This window comes from Amblyomma maculatum, chromosome 2 (assembly GCF_055883805.1).
Source record: "Amblyomma maculatum isolate TAMU_Amacu chromosome 2, ASM5588380v1, whole genome shotgun sequence".
Taxonomy (NCBI): domain Eukaryota; kingdom Metazoa; phylum Arthropoda; class Arachnida; order Ixodida; family Ixodidae; genus Amblyomma; species Amblyomma maculatum.
In genome coordinates this window covers 10,156,864-10,179,676 of record NC_139345.1, presented here as the reverse complement: position 1 = coordinate 10,179,676, position 22,813 = coordinate 10,156,864, and the positions used below count along the sequence as shown (strand labels likewise).

At 49.0% G+C, this 22,813-nt stretch overlaps 1 protein-coding gene across 1 annotated transcript; it reads left to right on the top strand.

The window, feature by feature from the left end:
* The first annotated feature begins 1,216 nt into the window (after positions 1-1,216).
* On the top strand, positions 1,217-21,605 carry LOC146197916 ((3R)-3-hydroxyacyl-CoA dehydrogenase-like). The gene is made up of 3 exons (XM_084593190.1): positions 1,217-1,491; positions 11,552-11,745; positions 21,124-21,605. The coding sequence occupies exons 1-3, from the start codon at positions 1,341-1,343 to the stop codon at positions 21,523-21,525; spliced, it is 747 nt and encodes a 248-aa protein (XP_084449316.1). The 5' UTR covers positions 1,217-1,340; the 3' UTR covers positions 21,526-21,605.
* Positions 21,606-22,813: the final 1,208 nt, after the last annotated feature.

Here is a 22,813-nt window from a genome sequence, read left to right as displayed (position 1 = left end):
ACACACACACACACACACACACACACACACACACACACACACACACACACACACACACACACACACACACACACACACACACACACACACACACACACACACACACACACACACACACACACACACACACACACACACACACACACACACACACACACACACACACACACACACACACACACACACACACACACACACACACACACACACACACACACACACACACACACACACACACACACACGCACACGCACACACGCACACACACACACACACACACACACACACACACACACACACACACACACACGCACGCACGCACGCACGCACACACACACACACACACGCGCACGCACGCACGCACACACACACACACACACACACACACACATCATCATCATCATCAGCCTGATTATACCCACTGCAGGGCGAAGGCCTCTCCCATATTTCTCCACTTAAACCGGTTCTGTGCTAGCTGCATCCACTTTGCCCCTGCGAACTTCTTAACCTCATCCGCCCACCTAACTTTCTGCCGCCCCCTGCTACGCTTTCCTTCCCTTGGAATCCAGTTTGTTACCCTCAGCGACCATCGGTTATCCTCTCTTCGCACTACATGTCCTGCCCATGTCCATTTCTTCTTCTTAATTTCTACTAGAATGTCGGTAACTTGAGTTATTTCTCTGACCCACTCTGCACGCTTTCTATCTCTTAATGTTACTCCTACCATTTTTCGTTCCATAGCCCTCTGGGTTGTCCTCAACTTAAGTAAAACTCTCTTGGTTAGCCTCCACGTTTCAGCCCTATAGGTGAGTACAGGTAAGATGCAACTGTTGTATACTGTCCTCTTGAGCGATACCGGTAAGCTGCTAGTAATAATCTGTGAGTGCTTGCCAAATGCGCTCCATCCCAATCGTATTCTTCTTGTTGTTTCCTTTTCATGGTCCCAACAAAAGAAAATAACCCCAAAGAACGTCATACTATGCAAGCAACTCCGGCGGCTCATCAGCTCGGCACTTCCTGGGCGTACTCCGAGTAAACGATTACATTATTTCGAAACGAAACCCTTTGCAAAGCAAGAATACATATAAAAATACACCGAGAAAAAAAAATGTAGAAGCCTTTAACAGAAAAAGACAGACTCTCATGTTTTGCGCAATGCAAAACCTTGATCCGACGAGAACGCCATCGAGGGGCAGCTTATCGGAAAGCCTTGGCGCTAGATTAGCACACTCGCTACGAACCAGCTAGAAACGTCACAGCGGCTCCGCAAAGCTACAGAAACCGTCAGTGCGCGCACTACACTTCGAGTTCGGTGGTTGAAGCAGAGAGCAGCGGTCAGCATGTCCCTGGAAGGTCGGCTAGCCCTGGTGACTGGAGGAGCGAGCGGTATCGGCAAGGCCACCTGCCACGCCCTGGCATCGCAGGGCGCCACCGTGGTGGTGGCAGACATCAACCTGGATGCGGCCAACTCGGTGGCACAGTCGCTGCCAGGTAGGCTCCAGGAATCGCGTAGCGTTGTCCCGAGAGCTGCAAGTGTTTACTGTATACAAAGGGCTTAACACCTACCACCGGCACAACTGCCATGGATCGAAGCCAGGGGGAATCCATGCACAAAACCGTTCAGTGTGTTCAAAAGCCTGACTTTGTTTCAAGTGCATGGAAATAGTGGGGTTTGAATATAACCTGCCAAAAACAGGATTGCTCGAATGATCGTAAATGCTTTGGCTCGATAAGCAGCAGAATAATTTGAACGACTATTGTCTGAAGAACGGAATAGAAAGAAAAAAAAAAGATCAGTCACACACGGAATAAGTCGCGAAGCTCTTGAATTTCAGCATCGCATTTTCTTTTCTTTTTCTGAGCTGAAACTTCTTTTTTCATGCATATATCTGCTAGATACACTTTGCAAAATAGTTTGTTGAACGCAATTTGCTTAGAAAATCATTACTCGCTGAAACGAAGCAGCCACCATTATTTAGAATGAACAGCGCGTAATGAGACGTTTTTGCTTTGGAGCAGAGAGTATGACGCTGTAGTGTTTTCAGGCATATATGATAGCCATTCTCGGCTAATACTTTACATAGCAGTTTGAAACACACACACACACACACACACACACACACACACACACACACACACACACACACACACACACACACACACACACACACACACACACACACACACACACACACACACACACACACACACACACACACACACACACACACACACACACACACACACACACACACACACACACACACACACACACACACACACACACACACACACACACACACACACACACACACACACACACACACACACACACACACACACACACACACACACACACACACACACACACACACACACACACACACACACACACACACACACACACACACACACACACACACACACACACACACACACACACACACACACACACACACACACACACACACACACACACACACACACACACACACACACACACACACACACACACACACACACACACACACACACACACACACACACACACACACACACACACACACACACACACACACACACACACACACACACACACACACACACACACACACACACACACACACACACACACACACACACACACACACACACACACACACACACACACACACACACACACACACACACACACACACACACACACACACACACACACACACACACACATCATCATCATCATCATCATCATCAGCCTGATTATACCCACTGCAGGGCGAAGGCCTCTCCCATATTTCTCCACTTAACCCGGTTCTGTGCTAGCTGCATCCACTTTACCCCTGCGAACTTCTTAACCTCATCCGCCCACCTAACTTTCTGCCGCCCCCTGCTACGCTTTCCTTCCCTTGGAATCCAGTTTGTTACCCTCAGCGACCATCGGTTATCCTCTCTTCGCACTACATGTCCTGCCCATGTCCATTTCTTCTTCTTAATTTCTACTAGAATGTCGGTAACTTGAGTTATTTCTCTGACCCACTCTGCACGCTTTCTATCTCTTAATGTTACTCCTACCATTTTTCGTTCCATAGCCCTCTGGGTTGTCCTCAACTTAAGTAAAAATCTCTTGGTTAGCCTCCACGTTTCAGCCCTATAGGTGAGTACAGGTAAGATGCAACTGTTGTATACTGTCCTCTTGAGCGATACCGGTAAGCTGCTAGTCATAATCTGTGAGTGCTTGCCAAATGCGCTCCATCCCAATCGTATTCTTCTTGTTGTTTCCTTTTCATGGTCCCGATCTGCGGTTACAACCTGTCCTAAGTAGACATATTCGCCTACTACTTCCAGTATTTCGCTACCTAATGTAAACTGCTGTTCCTTCCCGAGGCTGTTGAACATTACCTTAGTCTTCTGCATGTTGATTTTCAAGCCTACCTTTCTACTTTTTCTGTCTAGGTCATCAATCATTATTTGCAGTTCATCCCCCGAGTTGCTTAGCAAGGCAATGACATCAGCAAATCGCAGATTACTGAGGTATTCTCCATCTACCCTTATCCCTAACTGCTCCCATTCCAAGTCTCTGAATACTTCCTCTAAACAAGCTGTGAATAGTACTGGGGAGATTGTGTCTCCTTGCCTAACACCTTTCTTTATGGGAATTTTGTTACTTTCTTTATGCAGAACTATGGTTGCTGTGCAGCCACTATATATATCTTACACACACACACACACACACACACACACACACACACACACACACACACACACACACACACACACACACACACACACACACACACACACACACACACACACACACACACACACACACACACACACACACACACACACACACACACACACACACACACACACACACACACACACACACACACACACACACACACACACACACACACACACACACACGCGCGCGCGCACGCACACGCACACGCACACGCACACACACGCACACACACGCACACAAACACACACAAACACACACAAACACACACACACACACACACACACACACACACACACACACACACACACACACACACACACACACACACACACACACACACACACACACACACACACACACACACACACACACACACACACACACACACACACACACACACACACACACACACACACACAGTGTCGAACCAGAATTTTTTACATTCCGTTCCGGTTCGCACCGGTTCAAACTTGTCCGAACTGGTTCAAACGGGTTCATAAAAAAAGACTTCAAGTGTATTTTTTTAATACTGAGCCTTTGTTTTCCTATTCCAGTAATAACAAAAGGTGAAAATTCATACAATAATCCGTCTGATGTTTTTGTCGTCAGATATGACTCGCTACAATTGGTTGTATAGCCCTAAAAAAAGTTTATGATGAGTGATTGATGATTAGAGAAGGATGGGGAGGAAATAATGATTAATTTCTTTGCCACATAACCAAGTGAAGCTGTCACGCTCCCAAATGTCGCAGGAAATAATGTTTCCTGAGCGAAGCTTCTACTGTGACATGTAAAACAATGTTTCGTCCGGCTGCCACTAAAGAACTTTGGTACATATAGGTGTGTGTGTGTGTGTGTGTGTGTGTGTGTGTGTGTGTGTGTGTGTGTGTGTGTGTGTGTGTGTGTGTGTGTGTGTGTGTGTGTGTGTGTGTGTGTGTGTGTGTGTGTGTGTGTGTGTGTGTGTGTGTGTGTGTGTGTGAAGGAAAGACGCCAACAGTCGGCGAGGCCAAGGAAAGCTTCGGGGATTGTACTTTGTCTTTTGTTTTTTAGTTTTTGCTTCGGTAATTACATAAATAGTAATGTAATCTGTTTAGAGGAAAGATAATTAAACACAAAGAAGAAGGAAAAACAACGTGCCGATGGTGGGAACCGAACCCACGACCTCCGAATATCGCGTCCGGTGCTCTTCCAACTGAGCTACATCGGCAGCTATCCCACCTGCAACTTTCTCGAGTATAAATGTTGCCTATATACGTCCTGTGGACGTTCCACGTGCACAGGACGTTCCACGTTCACCGCTATGGTTGAGGGTGGCGCTGGTGAACACTCTCAAGGTTCGTAATTATAATTATTGATTTGAGAGGAAAAGTGTCAAAGTAAAAGTTACATATATTCTCAAAAAAGGGCTAGTCACATTGTTTCCATAAAACTTAGCGTTTACGTAAAGTGATCTTGTACCAGTCGAAAACGACGCCTGGCGCAATAAAAAAAAAAAAAAAAGAAAACTTCGTGACTTCAGCGTCGTTTTAAAGCCTCGAGACGCATCGGAGATAACAAAATCCGCTTTTCTGAGCCGTGTTCTTTACGATGAAGCTGGTTGTACGCACTTGGCGAATGATTTAAAATAGCAGCTGGTCACGTGACAGCATTTTTTTGAAGTAATGTTAATAGGGCGGCGGAAGTCGTAGCGCGATGTGCACTGTGCGTAGCACAGCGGGATTTACGGAGCTTCTCCAAGCGCACACCCATAGGAGAACCGGGTGCCAGGCTGGGGGACGCTCTTTGAGCCGTTCTTTGAGGAGATATACAGCCTTTGTATTGGTAAATTGCCTGAAAGACAACGATTAAAGATTGGTTAACGAAAAAACAGTGGACATTAGCGCCATTATATATATATATATATATATATATATATATATATATATATATATATATATATATATATATATATATATATATTGTTACGGGGATGGGCTGAACTGGACGCAAGACTTCGGTAGCCGTGCAGAATCCGCTCTCTCAGCGTCGTTCTCTTTTTCAACGCTTCGTCGTGCCTGCGTTCCTTGATCGTCGTCTTTGTCAGTGAGCACATCACTTTGGTCTCGCGCTTCCCGGTAACACTACCCCCCTCGGCAAAAGGCACCGTCCCGGTGCGTATTAGTCGTGCGGTGTGTGGGGGGGGGGGGGGGGGGGGGGGAGTAATATGGCTTGAGGCGGGCGACATGTACAATTTCGGAAGTGGGCTTAGCAGTCGGTGACTTTGGGTGATGAAGCGGTGCAATCTCATAGGTCACGTCGGTCACAGGGCGTAGTACACGGTAAGGACCCGTGTAGTGGGGCAGAAGTTTCTGACACAACCCCACACGACGGCACGGAAGCCAGAGCAACACCAGAGATCCGGGAGGATAGTGCACATCGCGGTGGTGAGCGTCGTAGCGGCGTTTTTGAGCTTCTTGAGAGACGGTGAGGTTGTGACGAGCAATCTGGCGAGCAGCGTCGGCTCGGGCGATGGTATGGCGGGCATAGGTGGTGACGGGGCCAGCGGCTGGAAGCAAAGTGTCGAAGGGCAGTAAGGGGTCTCGTCCAAAGAGAAGATAGAATGGAGAGTACCCAGCAGTGTCATGACGCGAAGAGTTATATGCAAAGGTGACAAATGGCAGACTAATATCCCAGTCGCGATGACTGTCGGATACGTACATTGCGAGCATGTCGGTGAGTGTGCGGTTAATACGCTCCGTAAGGCCGTTCGTCTGAGGGTGGTACGCAGTGGTGAACTTGTGCCGAACGGAGCAAGAACGAAGTATTTCCTCAACAACTCGGGAAAGGAAACAGCGGCCACGGTCGGTAAGTAGTTGACGGGGAGCACCATGGTGTAGTATGACGTCGTACAAAAGGAAGTCAGCAACGTCTGTGGCGCAGCTGGTTGGAATGGCGCGAGTGATCACGTACCGCGTGGCGTAATCGGTGGCCACAGCGATCCATTTGTTTCCTGATAAGGACTCGGGGAAGGGCCCTAGGAGGTCAAGGCCAACACGAGAAAATGGCTCGGTCGGGATAGCAATCGGCTGCAGGTGTCCAGGTGGCAGCACAGGGGGTTTCTTCCGGCGTTGACAGAGGTCGCAAGCGGCTACATAACGTTGGACAGAGCGGTAGAGTCCAGGCCAGAAGAAACGCCGGCGCACGTGATCGTATGTGCGTGAGAGGCCAAGATGACCAGCTGTAGGGGCGTCGTGCATTTGTTCTAGAACGGCAGAGCGTAGGTGTTGGGGAACGACGAGCAAGTGCTCAGCACCATCAGGTCGCATGTTGCGGCGGTATAGCGTATTTTCATGAAGGAAGAACAGGGCGAGGGAAGAGTCACGGCTGTGTGTGCGGAGGCGGTCGATAAGAGAACTGAGGGTTGGGTCCAAGCGCTGTTCGTCGGCTATGTGAGAAAAGTCCGATATAGAGAACACACAGGGGTCCGACTCGTGGTCAGTAGAGGAAGGGGGATCGACGGGATAACGGGACAGACAGTCTGCATCCTGGTGGAGTCGGCCTGATTTGTATACAACGGAAAAGGTATACTCCTGCAAGCGCAGTGCCCAGCGGCCGAGGCGGCCAGCAGGATCCTTGAGGGAAGAGAGCCAACATAGGGCGTGGTGATCGGTAATTACAGTGAATGGTCGGCCAAACAAGTAGGGTCTGAATTTTCCAACGGCCCAGAGGAGAGCCAGGCACTCTCGTTCCGTAATCGAATAGTTTTGTTCCGCTGATGACAGGAGACGACTGGCGTAGGCAATCACGCAGTGTTGGCCGCGTTGTCGCTGTGCAAGAATGGCACCAATCCCGTGGCCACTGGCGTCGGTGCGAAGTTCCGTCGGGGCAGACGGGTCGAAATGGGCCAACACAGGAGGATTGGTGAGAACAGCGATGAGGGTGGAGAATGCGTTAGCCTGCTCTGGTCCCCATGAGAAAGGAACGCCTTTCTTCAGGAGATTGGTGAGAGGACGAGCAACAGCGGCAAAGTTTGGGACGAACCGGCGAAAATAAGAGCACAGTCCTATAAAGCTGCGGACATCACGGGGTGAACGGGGAGATGGAAAAGCACTGACAGCACGAATTTTGTCAGGATCGGGTTGCACGCCGGTGGAATTCACCAAATGGCCAAGCACTTTAAGTTCGCGGCGACCAAAACTGCACTTCTTTGAGTTCAGTTGAAGTCCGGCACGGCGGAAAAGTGCCAAGATGGAAGAAAGGCGACTAAGATGGCTTTCGAACGAGGGCGAGAAGACAATGACGTCATCCAAGTAACATAGACAAGTCGTCCATTTGAAGCCGCGGAGTAAGGAGTCCATCATTCGTTCAAACGTAGCAGGGGCGTTGCAAAGTCCGAAAGGCATAACCTTAAATTGGTAAAGACCATCGGGTGTGACAAAAGCTGTCTTCTCGCGGTCTTGTTCGTCAACAGAAATCTGCCAGTAGCCGCTACGAAGGTCGATAGAGGAAAAGTAGCGGGCTCCATGTAAACAGTCCAAGGCATCGTCTATTCGCGGCAGCGGGTAAACATCTTTCCTTGTAATCGTGTTCAGATGTCGATAGTCGACGCAAAAGCGCCAACTGTTGTCTTTTTTTCTAACGAGCACGACAGGAGAAGCCCAGGGGCTGTTCGAAGGTTCGATGATATCGTTGGCCAACATCTTGTCGACCTCCTGCTGGATGACTTGGCGCTCAGAAATGGACACACGATAAGGCCTCCGATGTACAGGTTTTGAATCGCCGGTGTCAATGCGGTGAGTCACAACTGATGTTTGGCCCAGAGAACCGGCAGCAAAGTCAAAAATGTCGGAGAAGGATAACAAAAGGTTGTGCAGGTCCTGAGCGTGTTCGGGGCTGAGGTCAGAGGCAATCATTGCGGAAATAGGGTCGGTAATTGTGGTGGGGAGTACGGGTGTTGGAAGGACGCTTGAATGTGGGCCAGGAGTGAGTGCACAAATGGTGCAGTCTGTGAGAGGAGACAAGGTAGCAAGGGATATTCCTTCGGGGAGAACTTGGGGTGACAGACTGAAGTTCAGGATAGGAAGGTAGGTGTTGTTCTGTGTAACGCGTACGATGAGATGAGGAAGGACGACGTTGCGGTCAAGAAAGACCTCGGTGATAGGGCAAGCAACATAGTCACCGTCAGGCACAGGCGGGAAAGGTGACAGAGGTAGGTAAACAGCAGAGTCGGGGGGCAGGCGAGCGAACTCGGTGGAGCGAAGGCGGGGTGTAGATGGAGGATGTTCTGAGCAGACAGGTAAGTCCAAACGAAGAAGGCCGCTGGAACAGTCGATAAGGGCAGAGTGGGCCGTTAAAAAGTCAAGGCCGAGGATCACATTGTGAGGGCACTGGTTGAGGACGGCGAACAAAACAGGGATGTGATGACCGGCAAGGGTGACTCGGGCAGTGCACAGCCCAGTGACGGCAGCAGTACTGCCATCGGCAACACGAACGGTGGGCGAAGCGGCGGGGGTCTGTACTTTCTTGAGGCGGCGGCAAAATGATGAGCTCATGATCGAGACTTGGGCACCAGTGTCAATGAGGGCAGAGACGGGAACACCATCCACGAGCAGGGAGAGGAGGTTACAGGGCGAAGAAATGGGCAGAGGATTTCCAGGTCGGGGTACCAATGCAGCGTCACCTCCGGGAGCTGCATCGGCTAGTTTCCCGTGAAGCGGCCGGCAGAGGACGGCGAGGAACTGCGGTTAGGAAGAGGTGAACGGGAACGGCGGGCTGGCGGCGAAGGAGAGCGACTGGACACAGGAGGAGGCGGAGTGTTATCGGTGCGGGGCGGCTCATAACGAGGCGTGAAACGGCGGTGACCGGAATCGGAGTAGCGGTCAACGTAAGGGAAACGTCGAGGTGGTGATGTCCAGCGGCTGCGGCAGTGGCGAGAGATGTGGCCAACACGTGAGCACGTGAAACAGATCGGCCTGTCGTCAGGGGTGCGCCACTCCTCAGGATTGCGGTATCGGTAGCGTGGCGTGTAGGTGTTGCGGGGCGCAGCGTGGGCGACCATGGGAGGGATGGGGCTCGAACTGGGAGGTTCCACGTTGTGGCTATAGGGGACGCCCAAGTTAGCAACCTCTTGACGAACGACGGCTTGAATGAGGGATATCGTCGCTAGGTTACTGTCCGAAGAGGGCGGGTTGGATGCAGCAGGAGCGAGCGCTTCCAGTTCACGACATACGATGCGGGTCACATTTTCAGTGTTGGAAGGCTGCCTTAGGGTCGGCAGATCCTCGCACGTGGAGCTAGGGGCAGTGTTGGGGAGCCGATTGAAGCGATGTGCAATGCGTTTGTGTTTGGCCTGCTCGAAATGTCGACAAACTTGCAGAACGGAGTCAACCGTAGAGCAGTCCCGACAGAGTAGAAGATTGAAGGCATCGTCGGCTATGCCTTTGAGGATGTGCCCCACCTTATCAGGTTCTGTCATGTCTTTGTCGACTTTTCTGCAGAGGGCCAGAACGTCTTGTATATACGTAATATAAGGCTCGGTAGATGTCTGGGCACGTGTGGCGAGGTCCCTCTTGGCGGCGAGTTGACGGCCAACCGGTTTTCCGAACAGGTCACGGAGTTTTTGTTTGCAAACATCCCAAGAGGGTATATCTGCTTCGTGTGTTTCGAACAACACGCGTGCCGTTCCGGTAAGGTAGAAGATGACATTGGCCAGCATCAGCGTGGCGTCCCACCAGTTGTGCTGGCTAACACGCTCATAAAGCGAAAGCCAGTCCTCGACGTCTACCTCATCTGTACCGCAGAATGTGCCAGGGTCACGGGGGTGGGCTACGACGACAGTTGGAGTTGCGGAGGTTGATGGAGCCGCGTCGGTTGTCATCGTAATGGATCCGATGTGACGGCCACTGCGGAGATCCAGCGTCAGATTGTGTCGAACCCGCGACCTCCACCAAGATGTTACGGGGATGTACTTAATGTGACGGCACTGCGATGGGCTGAACTGGACGCAAGACGTCGGTAGCCGTGCAGAATCCGCTCTCTCAGCGTCGTTCTCTTTTTCAACGCTTCGTCGTGCCTGCGTTCCTTGATCGTCGTCTTTGTCAGTGAGCACATCACTTTGGTCTCGCGTTTCCCGGTAACAATATATATATATATATATATATATATATATATATATATATATATATATATATATATAACATAGGTGCACCTCATTTTAGTACTGTAGCTTTCATACTTTTTTTCCACAGATAAATCTGTAAAGAGCAAATAAAGCATATACCCTGCTTCTTGTGCTTTTTTGTTTTTTCCTGCTGATTCAAATGGAACAACAGAAGAGAATTCGATATATTCTTCACTCTCCCAACGCAAGGAAATGAAGAGCTGACAAACACCTTCTCAGGATTGATGAAATCACGCATGCAGTGCCAGAGAGGCGCAGATTAAAACATGACAGCTTTAATAAAAACGTACTCTGCGACCTTTTCTTTTCCTTTTTTTTTTTGTAGCAGAGTTGAAGCAAACGCTGAAATATAAGTAGAAATTCTGAAGACGTTGAGAATCCCTGCTCGCAAATTGGTTTCTTATATTTAGTTTTTCTTGTTCTGCTAAGGGCGGGCGAATCATGTGAGTTACAGTATAGTATTCAGGAAGTTACAGACAATGGTTATTCAGAGAAAACGAATAACATTTTTGTTCAATTTTACCGAACAAAGCTGCGTTACCCAGCCTCTGTACACGTTTTATCGAAAACAGACAGGCAGTCTTGGAGAAGCATTTTGTTCTGCATATTGCCGATAACACAAAAGAAATGAAATGCGTTCTTTGCAGGTTCTGCAGCCCATAGGGGAGAATTTGTGGATGTCGGCGACTCGGAATCCGTGGATAAACTTTTCGCCAACGTCAAGGAAACGCAGACGTTGGCCGTCAGCATCATCGTGAACAGCGCCGGAGTAGGCCATTCAGCTCCTCTCCTCGACACAAGTGATGAGGATTTCGACCGGGTAATCCGGACCAACTTAAAGGTCAGCGCTCTACAGACATGGGGTGAACAGATCAGAAACAAGGAAAGAATATATATATGAAGGAAAGAAGCCAACAGTCGGCGAGGCCAAGGAGAGCGTTGGGGATGGTACTTTGTCTTTTTTTTTGTTAATGTTTACTTCGATAATCACAGAAATTAGTAATGTAATCTGTTCAGGGGAAAGATAATTAAACACAATTAAACACAAAGTAGAAGAAAAAACAGCGTGCCGATGGTGGGAACCGAACCCACGACCTCCGAATATCGCGTCCGGTGCTCTTCCAACTGAGCTACATCGGCCGCTGTCCACCCTGCTACTTGCTTGGGTATTTGTGTTGTCTGTATACGAACCTTGAGAGTGTTCACCAGCGCCACCCTCAACCATAGCGGCGGACGTGGAACGTCCTTTGTTACCGCCAGCGTCACATAGAACGTGATCAAGAGCGAGGGCGAAAGCTGTGCTAGAACCCTTTTACGCTACCTATGGCTTCAAGACTGCCAGAACCGAGACCCCCGTAAGCTACAAGCAGATCAATTAAGGGGAAATGTGGGTGCTCGTTATAATACATGAAGGAAAGAAGACAACAGTCGGCGAGGCCAAGGAAAGCGTTGGGGATGGTACTTTATGTCTTTTTTTTTTCTTAATGTTTACTTCGATAATCACAGAAATTAGTAATGTAATCTGTTTAGGGGAAATATAATTAAACACAAAGTAGAAGAAAAAACAACGTGCCGATGGTGGAAACCGAACCCACGACCTCCGAATATCGCGTCCGGTGCTCTTCCAACTGAGCTACATCGTCCGCTGTCCCACCTGCTATTTGCTTGGGTTTTTGTGTCGTCTGTACACGAACCTTGAGAGTGTTCACCAGCGCCACCCTCAACCATAGCGGCGGACGTGGAACGTCCTTTGTTACCGCCAGCCTTGAAGCCTTGAAGCCTTGAAGCCATAGGTAGCGTAAGAGGGTTCCAGCACAGCTTTCGCCCTCGCTCTTGATCACGTTCTATGTGACGCTGGCGGTAACAAAGGACGTTCCACGTCCGCCGCTATGGTTGAGGGTGGCGCTGGTGAACACTCTCAAGGTTCGTATACAGACAACACAAATACCCAAGCAAGTAGCAGGGGAGACAGCGGCCGATGTAGTTCAGTTGGAAGAGCACCGGACGCGATATTCGGAGTTCGTGGGTTCGGTTCCCACCATCGGCACGTTGTTTTTTCTTCTGTGTTTAATTATCTTTCCCCTAAACAGATTACATTACTAATTTCTGTGATTATCGAAGTAAACATTAACAAAAAAAAAAGACATAAAGTACCATCCCCAACGCTTTCCTTGGCCTCGCCGACTGTTGGCTTCTTTCCTTCATGTATTATGGGATTTATGGGAATCGGCAACCGGGGCAGATACACACAGTCAAGATAGAGGTTCCCGGGAGACGGTAACACAGACACAAGCTCAATAGTCCACAGTCCTAGCTAGCCGAAGCGCGCGAGAGTCTCCAACTTCTTCGTCTTTCAAGCGCTACCTCGAACCGTCAGGTGGCATTATTCATTATTCCCCCCCCCCCCCCCCCTTCCTTCGAAAAAAAAAAAAAACCCCGCAAGCTCACAGAAAAAACCTGATCCGGATGGCAAATACGACTTTCAGCGGGTAAAATACGGCTTCATGCGAAGCACATGCACTAGGTCAGACGAGCACTGACGACTAGAACTCGGTACAGTTCCGTCTGGAATAACCTCGTACGTAACTTCTGAGAGGCGACGCAACACTCTGTAGGGTCTGAAGTAACGATTGAGAAGTTTTTCTGACAGGCCTGGGCGCCGGACAGTTGTCCACACCCAGACTTTGTCACCAGGCTGGAACACGACGTAGCGATGGCGGTCGTTATATCGGCGTGCATCTGTTGCTTGCTGTTTTGTAATGTGATTACGGGCGAGTTGGCGAGCTTCCTCAGCGTAGTTGGTGAATTCTTCTACGTCAGCCGTAAGCAGTTGGTCGTCATCCGCAGGTGGCAGCATAGCGTCGAGCATGGTCTGTACATCGCGTCTGTATACTAGGCGAAACGGAGTGAATCGAGTTGTTTCTTGGACGGCCGTGTTATATGCAAATGTGACATAAGGCAATATCTCGTCCCATGTTTTATGCCGCACATCCACATACATGGCGAGCATGTCCGCTATTGTTTTGCTTAGTCGCTCAGTAAAGCCATTAGACTGAGGATGGTAAGCAGTAGTCTTTCGGTGATGTGTCTGGCTTAGTTGGAAAACTTTTTCAAGAAGACGCGCTGTAAATGCCTTGCCACGATCAGTGATGACGTATGAAGGGGCGCCATGGCGGAGGACAATCTGCATCATGAAAAATTGTGCCACTTCGGATGATGTTGCACGTGGCACCGCCATAGTTTCCGCGTAACGTGTCAGATAATCTGTAGCCACGATAATCCACTTATTGCCAGCTGACGATAGAGGAAAAGGGCCGAGAAAGTCCGTACCAATTTGTTTTAATGGTACTAGCGGTGGGGGAATAGGCTGCAGGAAACCTGCTGGCTTCAATGGCGGTGTCTTGCGTCGTTGGCACTCGCGGCAACCTCTAACATATCGATGAACGGTGGCGGTAAGTTTGGGCCAGTAGTAGGCCTGGCGCACTCTGGTAAGAGTGCGTTCAAAGCCCAAGTGTCCAGCGGTGGGTTCATCATGGCAAGCATGAAGGATTTCATCGCGGAGATCTGCAGGGATGACTAGAAGATAAGCTCGGTCACTATTGCCGGCGCTTTTCTTGTAGAGGATTCCGTCGCGCGTACAGAAGGATGACAAGGTCTTAGCAAACAGTCGAGATACTGTAGAATCGAAACCCTCCAGATGATCGATCACAGTTTTGACGTCTGGATCAGCCCGTTGCCGAGCCTTTAAATCAGAGGAACTGATAATGCCAAGAAAATGGGCGTCTTCATCCGTACTGTCATGGGCCAACTCCACGGGTGATCGATACAGTGTGTCAGCATCTTCATGTTTACGTCCGGATTTATAAACGATAGAGTAATCAAATTACTGCATACGAAGACTCAACCGTGCAAGACGTCCTGATGGGTCTCGGAGACTAGCCAGTCAACACAAAGCATGATGGTCTGTCACAACTTTAAATTTACTGCCGTAGAGGTAAGGTCGGAATTTCATTGTGGCCCAAACGACGACGAGACACTCTTTTTCAGAAGTTGAATAGTTTGATTCTGCCTGAGAAAGTGTGCGGCTGGCATAAGCGATCACTTTTTTCCTCGCTTTGCTGGTGCTGGACCAGAACAGCACCCAGACCGACTTTGCTGGCGTCGGTGTGAATTTCGGTGGCAGCGTCCTCATCGAAGTGTGCAAGAATGGGAGGGTTGTGCAGCCGTTGGTGCAGCTCGGTGAATGCCTCCTGCTGCTCGGAAGACCAGACATACGGGACGTCATCACGTGTCAGGCGCGTCAAAGGTTCTGCAATCTTGGCAAAATCGGCAATGAAACGTCGATAGTACGCGCACAGGCCCAAGAAACGTCGGACTGCTTTCTTCGTGGTAGGGATGGGAAAATTGGCTACAGCGGCTGTTTTATCAGGATCAGGCCGGACACCATCAGCGCTAACCACATGACCGAGAAATTTCAGCTGCTGGTATCCAAAGTGACATTTTTCCGGTTTGAGTGTCAAATCAGCCTAGCGAAGAGCGTCCAATACCGTTCGCAGCCGCTTAAGATGTTGGTCAAACGTTTCTGAAAACACGATGACGTCGTCCAAATAAACCAAACAGGTTTGCCATTTAAGACCAGCAAGTACGGTGTCCATCATTCTCTGGAACGTCGCTGGTGCTGAACACAGACCGAAAGGCAATACTTCAAATTCATATAAGCCATCGGGTGTCACAAAGGCAGTCTTTTCCCGATCGCGCTCATGCACTTCTATCTGCTAATAACGACTTTTTAAATCAATGGAGGAAAAGAACTTGGCGTTGCGAAGTCGATCGAGTGAATCGTCGATACGGGGCAACGGATATACATCTTTTTTTTTTGTGATGTCATTCAGTTTCCTGTCATCATCATCATCATCAGTCTGATTATACCCACTGCAGGGCGAAGGCCTCTCCCATATTTCTCCACTTAAACCGGTTCTGTGCTAGCTGCATCCACTTTACCCCTGCGAACTTCTTAACCTCATCCGCCCACCTAACTTTCTGCCGCCCCCTGCTACGCTTTCCTTCCCTTGGAATCCAGTTTGTTACCCTCAGCGACCATCGGTTATCCTCTCTTCGCACTACATGTCCTGCCCATGTCCATTTCTTCTTCTTAATTTCTACTAGAATGTCGGTAACTTGAGTTATTTCTCTGACCCACTCTGCACGCTTTCTATCTCTTAATGTTACCCCTACCATTTTTCGTTCCATAGCCCTCTGGGTTGTCCTCAACTTAAGTAGAACTCTCTTGGTTAGCCTCCACGTTTCAGCCCGTTTCTTGTAATCAACGCAAAAACTCAGCGTGCCATCCTTTTTCTTAACCAACACGACTGGCGACGACCACGGACTTTTAGACGGCTGAATAACATCATCATTAAGCATTTCCTGGACTTGTGTCCGAATTGCCTCACGTTCTTTGGCCGAAATACGGTACGGCTGCTGTCGAATAGGTCGGGCATCGTCAGACGTTAAGATGCGATGCTTGGTGATAGAAGTTTGCCGTACTTTCGATGATGAGGCAAGGCATGGGGCGTACTCCAGCAGTAAGGCACGTAGGTCGCGTTGTTGACAGACAGAAAGGTCACTGCTAACATCGATGTGGTCTAGAACACTAGGAGGATCAATAATGTCAGACGCAAAACATTCAGAAACTTCCTTTAACAGTTCGCCGAAAGCGATGGCAGTAGAGCGATAGAGGTGGCGAGATTCATTCGTAAGTTCGTGACGAGAAGCTCAGAGTGACCATTGCTGAGAATAATTAAGCTTCGAGCTGCACTGATGCCACGAGAAAATAAAAGCGAACGGTTGCCTTCAGCTATTATCGGCCGGTCACGAAGCTCGTCGCACACAACACTCACAAACACGCTGGAGCGGGGAGGCACTGAAACACACTCGGCTGAAACTCGTAGGGTGCACGTACGTTGGCCATCGGTGGGGCTGGCAGTCGCTTTCTCCGTTGAGAACGAGACCGTTCGCTGTCGGAGATCGATGATGGCGCCATATTCCCGCAGGAAATCCACACCGAGAATCAAATCACGAGAACATTCCCGGAGAACGACGCAGCTGACAACGAACGTTGACGTACCAATCTGGATTCTAGCCGTGCACTGTACAATAGGAGTAATTACATGCCCCTCAGCCGTGCGTATCTGCGTGCTACACCATGGTTTCATAACCTTCCTAAAATGCGCTGCCAGTTTCCCACTCAAAATCGAAAAGTCTGCTCCGGTATCCACTAAAGCGCTGACGTAATGACCATCAATGCACACAGGGATGTCCAGCGATAGCCGGTCTCGTGAACCAAATGCTGTCGTTTCTGCTCCAAAATCCATATCTGTTCTCACTGGGGGGACTTCTTTGTGCTTACATTTAGCAGCCCCGCCCCCGGAGGTCGCTCTACTCAGTTTTCCCGGTGGGGGCTTGGCGAGCGACCAGGCGGTGCTCGCGGCAAGTCACCGTTTGTTGAAGGGGATTGCCGACGTGGGGATGGACACCTGGATTGTCGGCGCGCCGTCCGGAGGCTCTCTTGTGCGAGGTTGTCTCCAATTTCACGAGGTAGTTGACCGAACGTGCGTCTAGGTGCGTTGGTGTAAAAACCCTCCGGTCCGAGTTCCCGATAAGGGTACCACCGGAAAATGTGACCAGGTTCCCCGCAGTGGTAGCAAAGGCGGCGGCTCCGAGGGGCCCGCCAGACGTCCGTTCGTCGAATGTTTGACCGCGGTGGCCGCACGTACCGCGTTGGCTGCTGTGCAGGAATGTATTGCGTTAGCTGCTGGACGGGCATGCACTGGGTTGGTGGTAACGTAGACAACGGAGCTTGGACGGGAACTGGGCGTCGGAGAATGTCAGCGTAAGTCGGACGAGAATAATCAGGAAAAGGGGTACTTTGAGCTTCAACAACATGCAGAGATGGCTGCGTGACTTGCTGAATCTCTTCGCGGATTATCTGTGCGAGAGAATCACCCCTGGGTTGGAACGTGCCACAAACATTCTGCAGTTCCTCGCGTACAATTGCACGAATAAGATCTCGGAGGTGTTCAGTATTGCTTACAGCAGCTGTAAGAGACTCGGCAGCCGTCGCAGCGAGGATTGGGCTGTCGTAGACCGCCGAGTGACGCTGGTGATCTTTTCCATGGTGACCGCCTCTGTTAAAAATGAGGCAACTGTAGTTGGTGGGCTACGTACAAGACCAGCAAAAAGCTGTTCTTTAACCCCATGCATCAGGTGGCGCAGCTTTGTCTTCAGACATGTTGGGATCCGCACGTCGAAATAGTTTCGTCATGTCCTCAACATACATCATGACGGACTCGTTTGCATCTGTTTCCAAGATTGTAGAGCACGTTCTGCTCGTTCGCGCCTATCCAGGCTGACATACGCCTCTATTATAAGACGGCGGAACTGAGGCCTTGAAAGCATGGTCTTCCAGGCAGAAAATGGCGTTCCGTAGCTTTAAGTTGTCGTCCCACTGATTAAAGGATGCGACTCGTTCGAACGGAGTTAGCCAATCCTCAACGTCTTCATGCGCAGTGCCATGGAACGATTTCGGCACTCGGGGGTTTTGAAAGTAAACAGGAGTACCTTGCATGACCGACGTAGTGCTTTGCGTGGCTGGCCGGAGGCTCGTTGTTGAAGTGGACTCCAAGGGCCCGTGTTCGGGAGGAAGGCCCAGGTTCCTGGCGTGTCCACAGGCAAAAGCTCAGTATCGTTGGTTCGCGGAGGGGTGTGCGACATTGAGAGGACAATTACCCAGCGGCTACACCAAAACTGTCACGAAGACAGGGATTTATGGGAATCTGCAACAGGGGCAGATAAACACAGTCAAGATAGAGGTTCCCGGGAAACGGTAACACAAAGACACAAGCTCAATAGTCCACAGTCCTAGCTAGCCGAAGCACGCGAGAGTATCGAACTTCTTCGTCTTTCAAGCGCTACCTCGAACCGTCAGGTGGCAATATATATTTATAACAAGTAGCTACGTTGTTTCCATCACGCTACGACTTACGCCGCCCTATTTATAGGCCTTCAAAAAATGCTGTCACGTGTTCAGCTGTTACTTTAAATCATTCGTCAAGTGCGTACAACCAGCTTCATTGTAGAGAGCACGGCCCAGAAAAGCAGATTTTGTTATCTAGTTAGCAAGTTTTTTTCTTTCTTTCTTTCTTCCTTTTTTTTTTTTTTTTTGCGCCAGGCGTCGTTGTCGACTGGTAAAAATATCCCTTTGCGTAAACGCTAGTTTGATGGAAAAAATGTAGCTACCTGTTTTTTGAGGTCTACAACTTTTGCTTTGACAAGTTTTCTCTCATGCCAATAATTACAAAAATAGCTAATTATTCATCACTAATTCATTAACTTTAGTGAACGAAAAAGAATTACTGGAGGTTGCATAGGCGACTTTGAACAGCTCTGAATTGGTTTCACTGTACTAGGGATAACCGTATTTTTTAAAATCTTGGTCCAAGTTAGCGGGGACACCCTATTATATTATGGTTGAATACATTGGCATCTTGACAGCTTCAAAGCAGCTTTGTTTATAATAGAGTGGTGTTATAAGATCATGGTTATACAGTACTATAGATGGTCATTCCTTTCATATAATCGTCTTTTCTGATCTAATTGTGAACTATATATGGCTTGATAGCTGAGCCAAAACATCAATAGCTGTAACTTTCTTTTTAGATTTTTGTCCGAATGTTTACCTTGGGATTAGTGACCTTAGTGAAGTAGTTGGTCGGCTTAAGTGTTAACTACGTATTTTCCAAGGACTCTTTTTGAGCTCGAACTAACATTAGTCCTTTTGTTATAAGGAAAGGCAGTTCTTTGATATTCGTAACTATGACACAACCCTATACTGAGCCTACGTAAAATTACCCGTGGCGTTGTCAGCAGCGGTCGCACCAAAATGAATGCCTCCCCGCTCGGGAACAGTCATCACGAGGGGCTAAAAAATGAGGCATTGCTCACACCTTATCTCTCAAGAGCGCAGCGCGATAACGGATCCCTCACTGCCTTAGACCTTTGTACACCTCTGCAGATTATTATCGTCCAAAGAGAACGCGTACTGCTATTGCAGGAAGTACAAGTAGACGAACTCGAAAACTTGATATTTTCAGAAAATGGACATCCAAAAGTTCAAAATCAGTGGCGGAAACAAATCACCCTGATATTAAGCAAATGAACGTTTAGAGGAGAAGACGAAGTATGCGACTGTTTTGACCTCTGAGTCAGAAATTTCTAATAAGTCCTATTATAATTAAAAAAACTGATTTATTTATAGGAAGGGAAAGGCGCGGTAACTGTCTCACATGATTTCTGTGGACACCGCAACCGCGCCGTAAGGGAAGGGAGGAAGATGGGAGTGAAAGTGGAAAGAGAGAAAGAGGAGCCGTAGTGGAGGGCTACGGAGTAATTTCGACCACCTGGGGATCTTTAACGTGCGCTGACATCGCACAGCACAGGGACGCCTCCTCGTTTCGCCTCCATCGAAACGCAGCCGCCGAGGTCGGGTTCGAACCCGGGTACTCCGGTACAGTAGTCGGGCGTCTTACTAATTAATCCTTGCTAGCGGCATACAAATGCAAGCATGACAAGTATGACATGTAATCAATTTTTTTCGTCACGCCGGTAGCTGACATAGCGAAAATGACACTGACAGCTTTCTTACCTTCCATTTGTTGCGCCAAATCCCAGTAGTATATCAGGATGGACTAGTAGTGCCTGTGACAGCGTCTTCTTCACTTGCAGCTATAGCAAAAAGTAACTTGTCTGACGCTGATTTCGTCGCCTTAGGCACGCACGCGGACAGGGGGACAGAGAGAGCACGCCTTCGTGGGGGTTTCATTCGTTCAAATACAAATCATGATGGATGACTTGTCTGCTATGCGCGCCTTTCCCGACACACATAAAGAAAGAAGAAATCGAAGTCTTTGCCTCTACGTCTCATTCCACGTAGGGTGAAATGTAATCTATATTTAGGCAATGCTAGTGCACGTGAAAGAACCGAGGGCGGTCGAAAGTCCTCTACTTTCGCATCTCTCATAGCCTGAGTCGCTTTCGAACGTTAAACCTCATAAGCTAAAATGAAACCAGTCTATATCGAGGCGCAGGTATCTTTTTTTATGCCAAAGGAAGTGCGGCTCGAAATGCAACAAAAATGAGATCTTTTTTTTTAAATCTCCCACAGGGCACCTTTCTTGTTACAAGGGCTGCCGCACGAGCGATGATTTCGTCGGGTGCCAACGACGCTGTCATCGTCAACATCGCCAGCATCTTGGGGAAAACTAGCGTTCCTAAGATATCGCCGTACATCGCTTCCAAGGGGGGCGTCATCGCGTTGACCAAGACGGTGGCGCAAGAACTGGGACCGCACGGAATCCGCTGCAACGCGGTGCTGCCAGGGCTGACTAGGACGCCGATGGGCTGTTCTGTGTCAGAGGAAGACCAGAACGGGTTTGTCACGAAGACGCCTTTGAACCGAATGGGTGAGCCCGAAGAAGTGGCCCAAGCGATCCTTTTCCTCTGCTCCCCTCAAAGCTCCTACGTGACGGGCGCTGCGCTCGAAGTTACGGGCGGGTTCGGCATGTGAAGTATTCAAGACGCTGTCAGGAGCACATCAGCGATTCGTGTACTCGTCAATTTTTCGACTGAATAAATTCTGTGCCTGCAGCTGTCGGTATATTCAAGGAAACTTTTTCTGCGTACGATGTGCAATCAAAACTACTGTAAAACGCTACCAGGTGAGCTGATCCGGACACTTCTTGGGGGGGGGGGGGGGGGGGGGGGGGGGGGGGGGGGGGGAGATACTTTTGTCATGTGCCAATGTAATTAAAACTAAGTCCTTTATAATTGAGAAGGATGTGGGTGTTGTAGGAGGAAAAGCGCGTAAATCATGCGTGCGAGCGTGCTTCACTGAGGGTCCCTAATCAGTTCATATAAGCCAGGTGTCTGGCGTGGCGAGAACAACATGGAGGGAGAGGGTGCTTGAGGACAGAAGGAGAGAGCGCATATGACGCCGCTGTCAACGGTGATTTTTATACTTAATTTTATACTTATGCTTAGACTTTTATACTTATTTTATACTTAAATCCTAACAGAAGGCACAGAGAAATGAAGAATACAGGCGCTGAATACTGCCGCTTTTATTGCTAACCTACAAATAATAAAAAAAAGAGGTAAAAAAAACCATGACATATTAAAACAGTGCAAGAGTCGCCACAAGGCAGCCAGGCCTCGAAGTATACTTTTATTGCATAACGAATGTCCACTGTCACGAGTGCGAGCGTCGTTTTATTTTTTAAAGATGATGTTGCTAAGTTATAATGCACATACAGTGTAGCAGCGTGACAGTTTATAATTCTGAGAATGACACGCTTTTCACACGTGCCCTTTATCAGTATATTGTAGCTGACATTTCAGCAAGATTTTTAGGCATTTCTTCAATTCTTCAGCTATTTCGGACAGCCCGAAGCATCCGCGGATATAAAAAAAGGTACAAGCTGTGTCTGCCACCAGAATGCTTGCGGAATCAAGGTGAAAGCAGCCTCTCGGTATTCGTGTGGTGTTTCAATTTCAAGTCCGCCTTTGTGAAATCTAGCAGTAGCTTCTACAACTAAACGGGGAAGCCTTTAGAATACTGCGCCTATGTAGGCCCTGTGGCCAGCTGCAAACAAGTCGAAACTTATCACATGCACACATGCAAGCGGCTGGCGCATGTTGTGTATGTCCAGATGGAAGATAGCTAGCTCAGGCTGGGCTTCATGTTTCTGCGACGATCCATTAATCTTTCATTAAAAGCAACTCAGGCTATGACAGACGCCACAGTGGAGGATCCGGAATGACCTGACGTTCTTTAATATGTACCGACATCACACAGT